The 15501-nt window shown below is 41.3% G+C and overlaps 1 protein-coding gene across 1 annotated transcript; it reads left to right on the top strand.

Moving 5' to 3' along the window:
- Window positions 1-677: 677 nt before the first annotated feature.
- LOC104280956 (inter-alpha-trypsin inhibitor heavy chain H2-like) lies at window positions 678-14893 on the top strand (the record flags this gene model as incomplete). Its single annotated transcript, XM_009878786.1, has 10 exons — window positions 678-809; window positions 2306-2380; window positions 7831-7866; window positions 8593-8765; window positions 9465-9569; window positions 9908-10070; window positions 11324-11431; window positions 12548-12676; window positions 13329-13445; window positions 14725-14893. Coding segments are annotated over exons 1-10 (1159 nt in total), but the record flags the coding sequence as incomplete, so codon positions are not given.
- Window positions 14894-15501: the final 608 nt, after the last annotated feature.

Genomic DNA, 15501 nt, shown 5'->3' with positions numbered 1-15501 from the left:
TAGCTGAGCTTTAAGGTCCCTTCCAACCCAAGCCATTCTATGATTCTTAAAGTACCCAAAGAGGCAGGGAGGTCAAAACAGTTTCAAAAGCAGCCAGGAGCCATACAACACACATGTGAAAATATTATCAGATGTTTTCATATTACTAACTTTGAAAAACTAAAGCTATCCCACTACCAGCTATGATTTTTTCCCAGTCAGGATGGAGGAAAGATATTTGTATGGGTCAGCATCCAACCTAAAGGTCTCTACCAACCCCCGTAAGATGGCCAGGTGGGAGGGCCCTTGGAGAAACATGGTATTGCTGCCTCCATCACTCTGAGAACCAGTCTTCACCTCATTTACTATAAACAAACAAACTAGGAGCGAGTTCTTGCTTTGATCTTTTGAAGTTTTTGGTTCTCCAAGGTCTGCGCCTAGCAGGAAGTTAGTCAAACATCACGGGAAAGCTACAAAAGCAAGAAGTGAGCCTATCCAAGCCTGAGCTGTTATCGAAGGCAGAGGCGAGTGAAGACACTGTTTGGATAACCCTTGCTCAGGCACCACAGCTCAGACTTGCGTTGCAAGGCAAATATTTACCTACGGCCTAAACAAAGTCAGCGTTTCAAAACTTTGTTCAAAATACTGCATAACCCTGAGCTGTTTCCTTGAACTTGTCTCAGAGAAGGAAAGATCTCGTGTCTAGTACCTATGCGGGCCGTTCTCAGGAGACAAGCAGGAAGAAAATGAAGCATCTGATTTGCTTCCTGGTTTTGTTCCTCATTTCTGGAGTGGGAAGCTTTGATCTTGTTATCTACGACATCCCAGATGTGAGTATTTCGAGAGCCTAGGTCTCCCTTCCTTGCTGAAGGCAGTATTGGAGATGCAGCTGGATTTGGTGGGAGCAGAACTGGGTCATTGCTTCTTAGCTCTGCTTGTATCTCATGAATTCTCTTCTATTTTTATCTGTAAGTGAGGTTGTTCTGATAATTGCTTTTCACCTGTCATTTGTACGGTTGCTTTTTTAATATTATTAAAGTTGGGAGAGTATGGGCTTAACTCCAAGTCTCTTTCTGAGTGGGATTCATATTTTTACCTCAACTTTGCCTTTTCTGGTGGTTTTATCCTTTAATATTCAAGTGGACCTCTATGCTCAGACCTTCAGTGTATTTTATGTCATGTTTCCCTGGGATAAGTAGAGATAGAGGGTCTACATATCTTTGTGGATGGGAGCTCCTGTATAGACCATTACAGATTTCAGCAAAGCTTTCTATGGACTCAGGTTTTTGTTAACAGGAATTCAAATACGGAGTTGTAATCCTGTTGACTGTACATTCCTCAGTAGAGAGATGAAATAATTCATAGAAGAGCTGTAATTTCTTAGCATAATACAGTGACGGAAAGAAGTATAATTATAGCTGAGTCCAAATTTAAACCCCTGGACTCAGGTGAACTTAGATTTTTTTTTTTAGTCTACACCTATTTCCACATTGTTGTATTGCAATATTTCTGTGAAGTCAGCAGGGATGGTGTAAAGTTTTCTTCTTCTTTGCAAGATTAAAAAAAAATATATATTCCAGGAATATTCCCAGGAAAAATATCCTGGACCTGTGACCCTTTCTAACCATAGACACTGTATCAGTTTAACATCGATGTGCTTAAACAGTTTAAGTTCATTTTGTGCAAACCTTTGTGTGTATGCTACCTTATCAGTTGGAGAGCAACTCATGTACTTAAACTCCTTCAATATCATAAATTAAACTACTAATCAAATTTAATTAAGAGTATTAGTGTGGTGTAAGAAGAACACTTCTAGACGAATCAGTGCAGCTTTGCACTAGGAAAAGACCTGTTCTTCTTCTGTCAGTGGAGTAAATTTAATTCTCAGGTATATTAGCATAAAACCAGAGATGACAACTACTGGCTTGAGCAGAAATTCTCTGAAATCACTGGTTTAAGTGAGATCAGGGTTTGAAATGCTGTAGTTACCATCACTAGATCCATTCTGAGGTAATCTGCCTCTTGTTCTTTATGGTCATTTCAGTGTGTTAAATATAATTCCTTTTTTCAGAAGGGAAGGTTGTAAAACAGTGGTAAAGGTCACGATTTTATAGGAGTATACAGAGCTAACTGGCCACAGAGGGAAACTGAATTTGTGAAGATGCAGCATCTTAGTCTGAGATGGTTTGTGCCTCTGCTCCCCGTTTGCACCAAGGGGAATTCCCTTTGGAATTCTATTAGAGTGCTAATCAATAATAAATCATGCGATGAATCAAACAGCAAGGCAGCAGCAATACCTCTTTCTTTCTTCATCTTTCTCCTCTAGGAAGTGGAAAACCTGATAGACCTAGAAATTGATGGATTTCCTTCAAGCTCCAAGACGAGAAACGGCAGGTACCAGGTACAGCACCCAGGAATGTTTCGAAAAAAGGAATGCTTGGGAGCTCTCTCCAGGTGGCTTGTGCCATGTCAAAGGTTGTGAGTGTGCAAGCAAGTGGGACCAGCAGGTCCTAAAATGCCTTGAAACCTCCATGATGAGAACTGCTGCTATCCTTTATGCAGTACATAGCACAACAAGGCTTTATTCCATCTCTGCGCTCCTAAGGACTGTAATAGAGATACTAAACAATGGAGACAGTTTCTGTCTAACTTCATGCATGGGAGAAATCCCATTGATCCTGGTGACACTTTCCCATGAGAAAATGGGATAGAACTTCAGACACTGGCAATGTAGGCTGAAACCTTTCAATTCTGCAGCTAGTCCATTCATTCACATTTAACTCAGGTCAGAAGACTGCAGCACAGTGTCACACGGGTAATGAGGTGGTGGAGCTTGAGGCCAGGGAAGAAAATTTGTTTCCAGCATGCCGAGGGTTCTCAGATTACAGTCTGTCCGCTTCTGAAACAGAAACATTTAAAATAGCATTGTAGGAGCTTTCATATATTTTACACAGTAGTAATTAATGATAACAATCATGAAATCTGTTGTTTGAGGGTATTAACTTTTATTACACTGCACGAAAGAATTGATGATCAGAGCAGACCTTGTCCTCCACTAAGCTCTGGTGCTGCCTTTCTTGAGCTTGTTCAATACAGTGAAACGAAAGATCCTCTTGAATAAAGTTGGATTTCCCGTAATCTTTGAAGTTAAGCGTGGGCAACCGTGATTCTTCTTTATCCTAAAGTTTTTTGAACAGAGCCTCATGCAAAATGTAGATGTAGCTTATTGACACCTAAATCAGCTGTTACACTGCCAGAAAAAATGGAAGATTTCAGCATAAGTATGAATCAAGCTAGCTTACATTCACGAGACCAGTATTTAAATTATTAATGATAATCTAAGCAGAAATTCTCTCTAGCTGCACTTTTCCAGGGCATCATTTCTTTCCAACATGTCTGTATTATGTTGCCTTGGTTCCCCAGCTTTCAAGATATGTAGTGGTATAGATACATGGATGCAGTAATTTGCAATTTTGTTAGAGGTTTTATTATACCAGTTAATCCTTATATTCCTCTATATTATTCTCCCATCCTTTATCTATCAAATGAGTCTTTGCAAACTAGAGGAGCAAAGGCCTCAGCTATAGGATGAGTTACCCTTACGTTAGTTGAGTCACAATAAAATATTAGTAAATGAGATGAAACTGAATTACCTGAAGTATCTTGAGATGGTAGCTCTTGGCCAAGAGCAGGCACACAATTACTTATTGTGGATCACCAGAGGAAGGTTGTCTTCCAAATTATTGGTTCAGCACCATGTTTTTCTACAGTGAGATCACTAGCCTACTGGCAACAAGACAACAGGACTTCTTGGGAGACCCTGCTGATAAGCTCCGAATAGGAAGAGTTGGGTTTTAGATACAAACCAGGTATTTTGGTGGAAAGTATTTGCTCCTGAGTAACTCCAAAAATAATACTCTCAGGTTTCTGAATGGTCCTTGTGACTGCAGAAACAGAGTGCCCCATGGGCTGGAATGCAGGTAGCCTTGTGAACCTCTATACAACAGTGCACTGCTGTTATCTCTGTTTTGGAGATAGATAACGGAGCTTGTGTCTAGACTGAGGCAGGATCTTCTGTAGCATATCCCCCATCCAGTCTTGATCCTGATATCTGTCTGTCCAGAGCCAGGTGTGGCCACACCTATTTCCTTACTGCTCTTCCTACCTGGTTTCCTCTCCACAACAACCAGTACAGGAAAGAAATATGAAAGGAGAGAGAGGGTGGAATCACGCTGGCTGGAAAACCTCCCGGCTTCCAGGGCATAAATGCAACCAGGGAGACTGGGATCCATCCTCAGCACTGTGAAGAAAAACTTTGCCAAGCGTTAGGTTTAAAATTGCTCTTCTTGCACCTCGTGGTAAGGATCATGATCCCCCAGAGGCATCTGGAGAGGCTTTGATGACATTGCAGTGTGTTAAAAACTGCTTATGAAAACTAGTGAATCTATGAGGAAACAGCACTTGAAAGAACTGGAAGGGCATGTCAGGTAGATCTCATGTTCTTTCTAGTTTCTCATGCTGGGCATCTGCTTTTCAACATTTTCCATGCCCCAGTAAAAAAGCAATTTCCTTTGAATGCAGTGTAACATCTCTGAATCTGCTTTCCTTGTTTCACTAAGTCGCACCTCAGAAGTAGCACATAGACTGCAACTTGAAAGCAATGGTAAGCCAGGCAACCCATATATGACATAAAAACTGCAATTTCTTGTAATGTGCTCCTTCTTGCAATCTGTTTCTCCCTTAGACATTATGACTCCTTCTCCATGGAGAAGAGGAGTGAGGTCCAGCAGCCCCGGGTAAAAGTTAGCTTGAAGTAGCCAATATTTTCTTGATAGTAGACTGCATAGTAGCTGCAACATTCATGCAGGTGATTTGAGCAAAGATTGTTATGGAGGATTAAATATCCACAGCCTGCACAAACACCAGGCAAAGGCGAGTCTCAGTTCCTAAAGATAGGGCCCAGCATCTATCAAGACCAGATCCTTAAAATGGTTCCTGAGGCACTTGTTGAATCCACCCTAATTAACAATTTGCCGCATATTAGATATTGCACAAGATTCTGTTTCTACACAGCGCAGTCATGAGCAGATCTGGATGTGGTTTACAGGCAAGGATCAGCCATGAACCCTCATGCCAGAAAGAGCATGAGTCTCATGTGCCACAGAAGTCCCTACAAAGCCCACATCCTCAGTACTCACACTGACACTCAGATTTGAAGTACCAATATCTACAGTTCTGTCTTCCTGACATATTGGAGTGGCTGCCCTCTGCCAACCTTCGAGATTCGGGGCAAATGGTTGGCCCACTCCATGTCTAGTCTCTAACGACAGCAGTGGGAGTCGCTACACGTGCAAGCAATAAACTCATATCTCCATCAGCACCTTCCCCTTCTCCACCACTGTCTCAGAACTCAACAGGAAGGAAATCTGAGCATCCTGAGGGCTTTAAATGCCATTTGTAAAGTGAATGGTGTCCCTAAGCTCTCCTGAGAACCACAAAAGTATCATCTCAGAACTCAACAGGAAGGAAATCTGAGCACCCTGAGGGCTTTAAATGCCATTCGTAAAGTGAATGGTGTCCCTAAGCTCTTCTGAGAACCACAAAAGTATCGCAATAAAACAAGTCCCCTCTGTGCTAAGATCTTGGCCTTCATCTTTTCAAATTACATTTGTTTCAGTTAAGGCTGATTTAGTTTTTATTTGTCTTCGTGCTGGTGATGTTTCCTACGCTAAGGGTATGTGTGGGGACAACAGTCATTCTTCAGTCTGGTTCTTTATCAGGTGTAAAGGGTCCAGTTCACTGTAGAGTGATGTTTGTGGAGTGTCAGGATGGACTGAGCAAGGATCAGTCCCTCAGGCTTTGCAAAGGGTCTCTAGAGACCTGATTCTGAATTGCTAGCCTGAATGTTTCAGGTGGAGCCTGTATAGCTCATAAATAAAATCCTGCTTTCGTTCTCAGGCAGGCAGAAGTCCTGTAGTCTGTCTATCTGGAGTTAAATGATCCTTAAAACCATCTCATTAAAATGATCTTGCTACGACATGTGCCATCTCTTATGTAGCCCAAGATTTTCCTGGTAGCAATATATTAATTAGCTTCAAATTAATTTAGTAAATGTATAGCAAGCTTTATACAGATTGTGCGACTAATGCAATTTTCCTAAATATCTTCTGTGGTTTTTGGTCCTCTTGGATTCAAGTGCTACTGAAACCTGAGAACAGTATGTATTGGTACATTTTTATAATTTAGCCATCAGTACCTAAATTAGTCTCCCACAAAGATGTTCAGGGGGCTGGAGCACCTCCTCTATGAGGGCAGGCTGAGAGAGTTGGGTTTGTCCAGCCTGGAGAAGAGAAGGCTCTGGAGGCACTTTATAGCTGCCTTCCGACACTCAAAGGGAGCCTACAGGAAAAAAGGGGAGGGTCTCTGTCAGAGAGCGTGGTGATAGGATAAGGGGTAATGGTTTCAAACTGAGAGAGAGTAGGTTTAGGTTAGATATCAGGAAGAAATTCTTCTCCTTGAAGGTGGTGAGGCACTAGCACAGGTTGCCCAGAGAAGCTGTGGAAGCCCCATCCCTGGAACTGCTCAAGGCCAGGTTGGACGGAGGTTTGAGCAACCTGGTCTGATGGGAGGTGTCCCTGCCCATGGCAGGGGAGTTGGAACTAGATGATCTTTAAGGTCCTTTCCAACCCAAACCACTCTATGATTCTATGCTTATCAGTGGAGTTTAACGGCTCAGTTAGTTGCCGACACGTACAGATCCAACAGTGTCCCAGACCTCTTACTGGGTGTCAGACGCACAAAACCTACAGGGTCCTCATGACCTCCTGGAGCTCCAGCTGCAGGCCAGGGTGGTACCCTTGGGCACTGCCAGTGGAAGTGGGTGCCCACCCCTCCAGCCATTACCATTAGCACGTCTTAGGGCAGGACTCGTCAATCCAAACAGGGATCTCTGCTTTCAGATGAAAGGGATCCCTCCATTGGCTGTGAAGACCTGAGCTTGCCTAGTCGTGATGATAACACCAGAGTAGGTACCTGCATTAAGCAATTGCACCTCCCCCTAGAACTAGGCGGGCAAAAAATCTCATCCCAGGAATACTTAAACGCGAGTTTAACTTTGAGGGAGTTAAACAGAATGATTCAAACGGCCACAAGATGTCACCAGCTCTTCATAGCATTTTCCAATTCATAGGGCAGGGCAAAAAACCCAACCGTTAATGAGCAGTTTCAGCTCTTCTAAGAGGTGTATACATAACTAAGTTTACATATATGCAATAGAGAAATGTAAGAGTGGTTACACAATAGGTGTTTTATACATACATATTAAATATAATTCAATAAGATAAATATATATTCTGTAATGTAGATGAAAATTAACTAAAAAGATCTAGGTTTTGAAGTTTTTCCACCTTTCCTGAAAAAAATAAAACCAAAAAAACCCACCCAAAAAACCTCAAACAAACAACCAAAAACCACAATAAATTTTCTGTCACATTTAAGGTGCATGACTTTTTGCCAGCAAGGTTTTCTTGCAGGAAGAATACTTTTGTTCTAGAAAAGAATGTTTTCTATTAAAAAAAACCCCAGAGGATGAGAGCTGTCATCTTGGTTTTGATAGATTCTGAGTCATGGCTTGGAAATCATGTGGTCCAGTATCCCACGTAGCATGTTGTATAAATACATAGAATAATACAAAAGGAATAGACACACACTGAGTCTGAGAACTCAAACCAATTCTCGTCATCTTGGAAAGCAGCTTTTAGGTGTTGCCACTGCCTGGTCCCTGTCCTGAAACAGTCACAACCTGTGTCCCCAACTTTGCTGAAACATGTTCTCCGTATTTTTCTCTTCCAGCGAAGCACATCCGACTGGGGGTACGTTGGAGATCTGGTGAGTTTTTTTCTTCCTCTGTGGAAAATAATACTGAACAAAGCGATTTTCTAGTTAACCTTTTTTCTTTTTTTGAAATCAATCTTTTTGTTTGTTCAGTTCCTTGTTTTTACTGCCGGTTGGGTATTAACCTATTTTCTTTAAACAGAGCACTGTTTGCACAATGCTGTTTGTACAACTGCTCTCAGAGGGAGAAGACTATGGTAAATATGAAGAAATAAGCATCAAAAGTAATTAGGAAAAGACAATATCTTAATATACTAGTTTAATATTGTTCTTCTATGATTCTATGATTCTACTGCCATGGTTTAACCGTTTACAAGACTAGGTTTATAACCAGTGCTTCAGGTCTCCTTCATTTAGGGCTTTTATTCAAGATGTAAGCTCTCTCCTCCTCAGGATGTGATGCTGGGGATTTCTGTGTACCCTCCTATACTGGATTGTACCAATAAAATCATTCCAACGACTGATTGCATGGTCAATGCAATTCCAGCATAATAAATTGTCCCTTTCAGCTGAAATATTATAATGAACTATATTCACATGAGCATCCTGCCACAACTGCCAGGTAAAATATGGAGGTGTCCTGAACATGAGTTCTTGCCCCATCTAGCTACCATATTGTTGAAAAAAAGGCACTGAGACTACAAAAGGGCTTGATATTTCCCTCTAGGGCACTTTTTAAAGTTCTGTCGTAAGTTTATAAAGTAATTTTGACAATTGCAGGTGGACGATGATGACAAGATAGGTCTCTACAGCTACAAAGTTCAATCCACTATTACCTCACGGTTGGCCAACACAATGATCCAAGCCAAAATGGTGAATAATGCAAAACGGACCCAGAACATAGTGTTTGATGTACAAGTCCCCAAAGGAGCTTTTATTGACAACTTTACTATGTAAGTAGTGGGAAGGTATCAGCCTTGTGCTCTGGCAGGGTTCAGTGTGGTGGCAGAATGAGGTGAGAGGGAAGTATGTGTAAAAGCAAAACACTTATTATTATTTTCCAGGTTCAGTGTAATTTTAGCAGGCTTTCTCAAAGAAAAAAGGCTCATGCCATCATACTGTCTGTCCCCCTCTTCCTCTCCAATCATATTGGGCCATTGGCCAACATCAACAAAATTTGACAGAAGGACAGAAATCTCAAATAGACTAAGCTCCTGCTTGTCCTGTGCAAGTTAGCACGAGATCAAAGGAGACAGAGACCCAATTTAAATCTCTCACTGAACAGAAAGAAACAAGTCTGGTTCACTATCCATTCGGAGAGGCAGCAGCCAGCTTGCTGCTCAGGAGATATGTCCTGATCCATGACACCTGTAACTGCCTGCCCTGCCCAAGGAATGGGGAAAGCATGAAGGAGGCGGGGGAGAGCAGATCCTCCTCAGAGTACAAGACTGCTGGCTACTTGAAATACAAAGAGCAGGTAGGGAAAAAGATAGAGATCTAGTGGAAGCCAGACTTTGGGGTTAAACAAAAGACTTATTATTTTATTTCCCACCAGCTTAGATTTCACTGATGTCTTTTTTTCTAAAGTGAAGAAACAGTCGCTGATTGTAAAGTTGTTTCTTTTGCAAACTGACTGTGCTTCTTTCTCCTAGGGATATCAATGGTATAACATTTACCAGCCGAATTCATGAAAAGTCTGAAGCCAGAAAAATGTACGCTCAAGCAAAAGCCAGAGGCAAGGCTGCTGGAATTGTAAGGTATAAAGACTTTGGCATATGGGTGTTGTGCTGAACTTATTCATAGCAGAACTGAGGTGACCCATCCCAGGAGGAGATAGATGAAGGGTGAACCCTGGGAAGGAAAATGGGTAGCAACCATTTTACTTACAGTAACTCTGATATTTAATTGACAAGGATTTAACTTATGTTTCAGCTTTCAGCTTGATAAAACATACTGTGCTAATGCACATCTGCAGTTCCCTGATACCGGCCAGTTAGAATCAGACCCAGCAAATGCATAACCCTAAACCAAAATGCAAAGAAGCTCTTTTCCTCTGTGTTATGTTCTCAAAATAACCCCACAGATGACTTTTCAGGAGTAACGCCTTGGATATGGAAAACTTCAAAACCGAAGTGAATGTGCCCCCAGGAATGAGGATCCAGTTTGAACTTCACTACCATGAAATGATTCGAAGGAAACTGAGCTCCTACGAGCACGTCGTCTCTGTGAAGCCAGGACGCTTAGCAAAGCACATGGAGGTAAAGCAGAGCTGGTGTATGTAGGCAGTGCCCCGCGGGTGAATTCTCACTGAGAAAGCAGCCAAGAACATTTCATCTACAGCTCCTTCCTTTCATATGGGCTTGGTGCAAATAGTGTCAAGGCCACTGTGTAGATCATCACGAAACACTTCAAACAAGAAGGTAGGGAGCTACATGAATGAGGAGCAAATGTGTTCTGCCTCCTTTCATGCTAACACAGCTGGGCATCTCCTGAATCGTGACTGATTCACATTAGAACTGCCTGGACAAATAAGTTTGGGCTATATATAACCTTGTGTAAACTTGCCTTGACTGAAGGAAAATAAGCACTAATTGCTATTTGTCTGGCACAGCGCTTGTCATGATAATCCCAATTTCATGAGACAGTGTCTTATGAGAGCAGATATTCTCTGAATGAGAGTCCCTCCACAACTGTCTGCCGAAAGATGATTTGTCTTATTCCTACTCTCTTTCTTACACTCATCCAGAGGTGTTCTCTGACATCCATCAGCAGAAGCAAGATGCAGGGCTAGCTGAACACTTCCATCTGGCCATTCTTAAGTTCCTCTTTCATAAATGTTTTCTTCAGCTTTCAATGGCTTCAGCACAAGCTATATATGAAATTTTGCTGCTTGCATTTCCTTGGTGCAGGCCATGATCTGTTTCAAGCTGTCCAAAGGCCTGAGTTAGACCTATTGAAAAGGACGCCATGTCCTGCCTCCTAGGAGTCTTACTATTTCGAAATACAACCAGAAAAAGGCCTTATCTCAGGCTGACAGGGTAAAATCTTTGTTTTCAAAATCATCTCAGTCACCCCAAAAAAAGCAAAAATACTATCTGTCCTGTCAACAGCCTATGTAGAGAGGGAGAGACTTCATCACCAAGTGTTGCTCCTGCCCTCCTAACTCAAAGCAGCACTGAGACAGTCACTTAATTCTTCTTTAATATTTTCAGCATAAACAATGGTACCATCCTTGACTCCTATCCCACCACTTACCCTAGAGGGGTGAACGAGAGAGGAGGAATGAACATTTCCACCAAATTCTCTCTATTCTTTGGATACCTTTGGGGATTTTTTGCCTTTCCATTGTGCTCCATTTTCAGCGTTGCACAGATCCCCACCACGGATGAGACTGGAACATTCTCAAGGACAACCCACCTCCCAGCTGGAGTTTGCTTGTGGAGGGTTCGTAAGATCCTAATACAACGCTGGCACTGCTGCAGACGAAATTGTCTTCCCTTCTTGCCTTTAGGTGGATGTCCGCATTGTCGAGCCACAGGGAATTCGCTATGTGCATGTTCCCAATTCTCTTGGAGATCATTTTGATGGAATCACCACCATCTCTAAGGGAGAGAAAAAGGTAAATGCCACAGACTGGAAATAGCACGTAAACTTAAGTCACCATGCTTGTTCCTACACAGTCATGGCACTTTTTTCCTACCTGCTGGAAGAGTGCAAAAATATGGCAAAAAATATATAGTATCTTCATTATTGATACCATACGGACAAGATGCTCAAATGCTACAGTGAGAGCAGTATAGAAATAGTCCATCTTTGTGCAAAGCTTTTAATTTGTAATTCTGAAAGAGCAACGCACAGAGATAGCTGGATGTGAAAAAGGTAGACGATGAATGTCATGTGGAGAATCCATCTGGAGTAACTCCACAATCTCAGGTTCAACTGAGAACATCTGCATAGAGTCTTATTTTAGGACAACTCTTTTCCTTAATATTCTTACCCTAGCTTTCTCCAGCATAGCTCTTGGGTATAGGTAAACTCACCCACAGTAGAGAGTTTTTTCTCAAGAAACTTCAGGCAGTGACTCTGGAAGGGTACAACTCTCCTCACTCTTCCATAGACATCTAACACAAGTATTGTTTCTTAATATTCAGGCTCAACTTTATGCCTCATTTACTCACATTCCTAGTTTAGAAAATCATTTCAGAGGTAATGTGTGGCTATATATTTTACATCATACCTTCTGAGGAAATTTCAAGTTAGTCAGTCAAAGCAGAATAATAATATCATAAAGTCTGTATAGCAAATCATGTGGCTAATTGAAAAGATTCCTTGTATTCAGTTTACAGAAAAATTACAAGTTCCCATTTGTTTGAGAGAAAAAAAATCTATTAAAAGTGTTGCTAAAATTATGAATTTTTTCAACTAGGAAAATGTTTAAAAAACAACATATTATTTACTGGAAATGGTTTGCACAACTCTACCTAAAGTATTTGGTACTCTAGATGGGTCATCTTGTTTATGTCACAGCTGTTACTACTGAATCAACATGTCCAGGCAAACCTTAGTGGTGTTTTTCTTTTGAAGTGACAAAGTCCGTTTGCCGCTTAAACTAAGAGGGCAAATAAAGAAAGAAGAAAATCATTCAGTAAAAATAAGATATTTCACAAACAGATGAACTCAATGAGCCACTCTTCACAAAGCATCTGATTGACTGATGATCACTTCTCGTTTCAAGGCTCACATTTCTTTCAAGCCAACAATGGCTCAGCAACGAAAATGCCCTACGTGCTCATCCACAGCAGTAGATGGAAGTTTTGTGGTGCAGTATGATGTGAACAGAGAAACCACAGGTGGAGAACTGGAAGTAAGTGTTGCTGTTTAACTGGGACAGGAGATCTGTGAATGCAAGAATTGCTTTCATTAAGAAAACTGTGCTAAATAAACTTCATGATTCAGGATAACAAGCATGAGAAAGAGCTCTGCATCCAGTTGAAAGAACAGAGAGGCTTTAAGTGGACAGAATGGATTTACTTAATTTATGACTGCGATGTGGTCCCACATATAGTTGGGAGCAGATTCCTGTCTTGTCCAAAATCCAGCGTATTTTACACCCAGTAGGACTCCAGTAATTTATTGTTGAGTCAGAGGGACAGAGTTATTGTACGTTGTACCAATACATCACAAAGAGACAACCAGAACATCACTATTTTTGTGTTAACATAAAGTGGAGTTATGAGGTTGAATTATTGCAAATAGAACAATCTTTTTTAAAATGTTTTTATTTTCTCCATATATTAGTGCATGGCAGTTGTCTGAGAACCAGGCTCTGCTTTCCATGATAAAAAGTAAACACTATGGAGTACGAACGGTGTAAGGCTACAGACACGTGCAGACCTGAAACTTATAATTGAGCCATGAAGAGGAATAACACTTTCCGCTCTGTTATTGTCTTGGGTTTTCTGACATCTTTACTATCTCTTGCTTCACTGTGATTTTTTTTTTAATTTATTTTGCAGATATTTAATGGCTATTTTATTCACTTCTTTGCTCCGGAAAATCTTGATCCTCTGCCCAAAAACATTTTATTTGTTATAGATGTCAGTGGCTCAATGTGGGGACTGAAAATGAAACAAGTAAGTGTTTGACCTCTACTGCAAAATGGATCCCTCCCAATTTTTCCAATGTAGTACACAGGCACTCAAAATTACCAGCCTAGCTCTTTACACTTTAGTCACAGAATCACAGGATCACAGAATATTAGGGGTTGGAAGGGACCTCAAAATGTCATCTAGTCCATTGAAGGACTCACTAAATTTGGAGAATATTTGGTGAACCAAAGACTTCACGATTTTACTCTTTATTTATAATGCTCCTTTGGTGAAGGAGCACCTCAGGAAGAGGTGATGCCATCAGAATATGGAATTTAGCTCCTAATTAAAATTTGGATTAATAAAACATTTTGCAAAGGCTCTGACCCCCTTTATGTTCTAATCTCCTCTACTGAATACTGGGAAAGCGTCAGTGAGGATCCTACACACCTGCTTTCAAAAAGATGTGAACAAATGGTTGACGGCCCACTGAAAAGCATAAGAATTGTTTAGACAACATAAGCCACAGGAGGAAAAAAAATAAAGAGTTTTATTCTGCAAGAGAAAATACTTGGAGAGATATAATCAGCCTCCAAATATGCAAATAATTGTTCTAAAAGAGAAACTCATCAGCCAACATTCATCCTCATCCAGGGTAGAATAAGATGGAATCAGATGAGTTTACAGCAGGAGAGATTTATATTAGATACCAGGAAAAAATTGATAGTGCGGAGAGGGGAGGTCAGGAGATGGTAGATCATGTGTCACTGGAAGTTTTTAAGAACTGTCTAGACAAACATTAGTCAGGGATGATCTAGGTATACCTGAATTTGCTGCGCAGCACGATACTAAGGCTTGTCAGATTGCTTCCTGGGGAAACTAACGCTGCAAAACTGGGATACAGAGTAATTGTCACTTGTCTAAATCACACATCTTCAAACAGATGTTACCCACCCTAAAATGACAGCATTGCAGACAGAGCTAAGCCTCCCGAGCTGATATGAGCGATTCTTCTCTCCTGAACCACGATGTCTCACAAACTGCTCCTCGTTCTCACCTCACTCTGTGTTAGCAGGAGTTAAGCAAGGATGGGTTGAGTCACATGGCTTTCTGCTTGCTAATTGCATTTTTTCTTCAGTGACAATTTCAGCTTTATGAAAGAAGTGCAAAAAAGGAGGCATTTGGATAGCGAATGTTATTTAGGATCCCAGTGCTCCTGTTCTTATTCATCAGAGACACCTGTTTGCCTATTGTCACAAGTAAAGAAGATGCTTTCAGCAACAGGAAGCATAAACTTGTTTTCTATTAAATTTCTTCTTTTCAGACCATCGAGGCCATGAAGGCAATACTGAGTGAGCTCCGTGCTGCTGATCAGTTCTCCCTTATCGACTTCAACCACAATGTCCGATGCTGGAGAGATAACCTGGTCTCAGCCACCCCAGCGCAGGTTGAAGATGCTAAGAAGTACATCCAGACAATCCATCCCAACGGGGGTATGAGGTTTTGATTGCAAGGTGCTCATGGAAGTTAGTTATCACGGGAATGGGTACCTCAGATAACCTTTGGAGACAGGGTATTCCTAACAGAAAATCTGATTCCCAGGATGAGAAAAGCAAGCCTTGGGGCTAAAGGAGGGCAGGTATTACAGTTTATTACGTTAAGAAGCAGGATGGCATTTCTTTTGTCTGAATAGATAGAACATAGCCCATAGAACAGCTGCCTTTAATCTACAGGTCCTACCTCCAGCCTCATAAATCCCAAACACTCTTGAAAGACCAAGACCATCTGATGCCTTTGTAAAGCAGATCATAAACAGCGCAACTCCAGGGTTTCCACTGGCTCTAAGCTGTAGACTACACCATGATCTACCAAATGCCACCCTGGGCAAACTCTTCATCATTTTTGCACCCTTTTTCCCTGCCTAATAAAAAGGGACAGTTGCCTTTTTCAGCCTTATGACACCTTGGATGCTGCATTTGTTAGTGTTTGAACTCTTTGTACAGAAGGGTATCACAATCATTTTAATCTCTTGCTCTCTGGACTGCAGTTCTGGTTTAGTTGTTCAATTACTTCATAGAATCACAGAATTGTCAGGATTGGA

The sequence above is a fragment of the Apaloderma vittatum genome, unplaced genomic scaffold (genome assembly GCF_000703405.1).
Source record: "Apaloderma vittatum isolate BGI_N311 unplaced genomic scaffold, ASM70340v1 scaffold1891, whole genome shotgun sequence".
Classification (NCBI taxonomy): domain Eukaryota; kingdom Metazoa; phylum Chordata; class Aves; order Trogoniformes; family Trogonidae; genus Apaloderma; species Apaloderma vittatum.
Note: the sequence above shows the minus strand (reverse complement) of the source record. Positions and strands in the feature narration are given on the sequence as shown.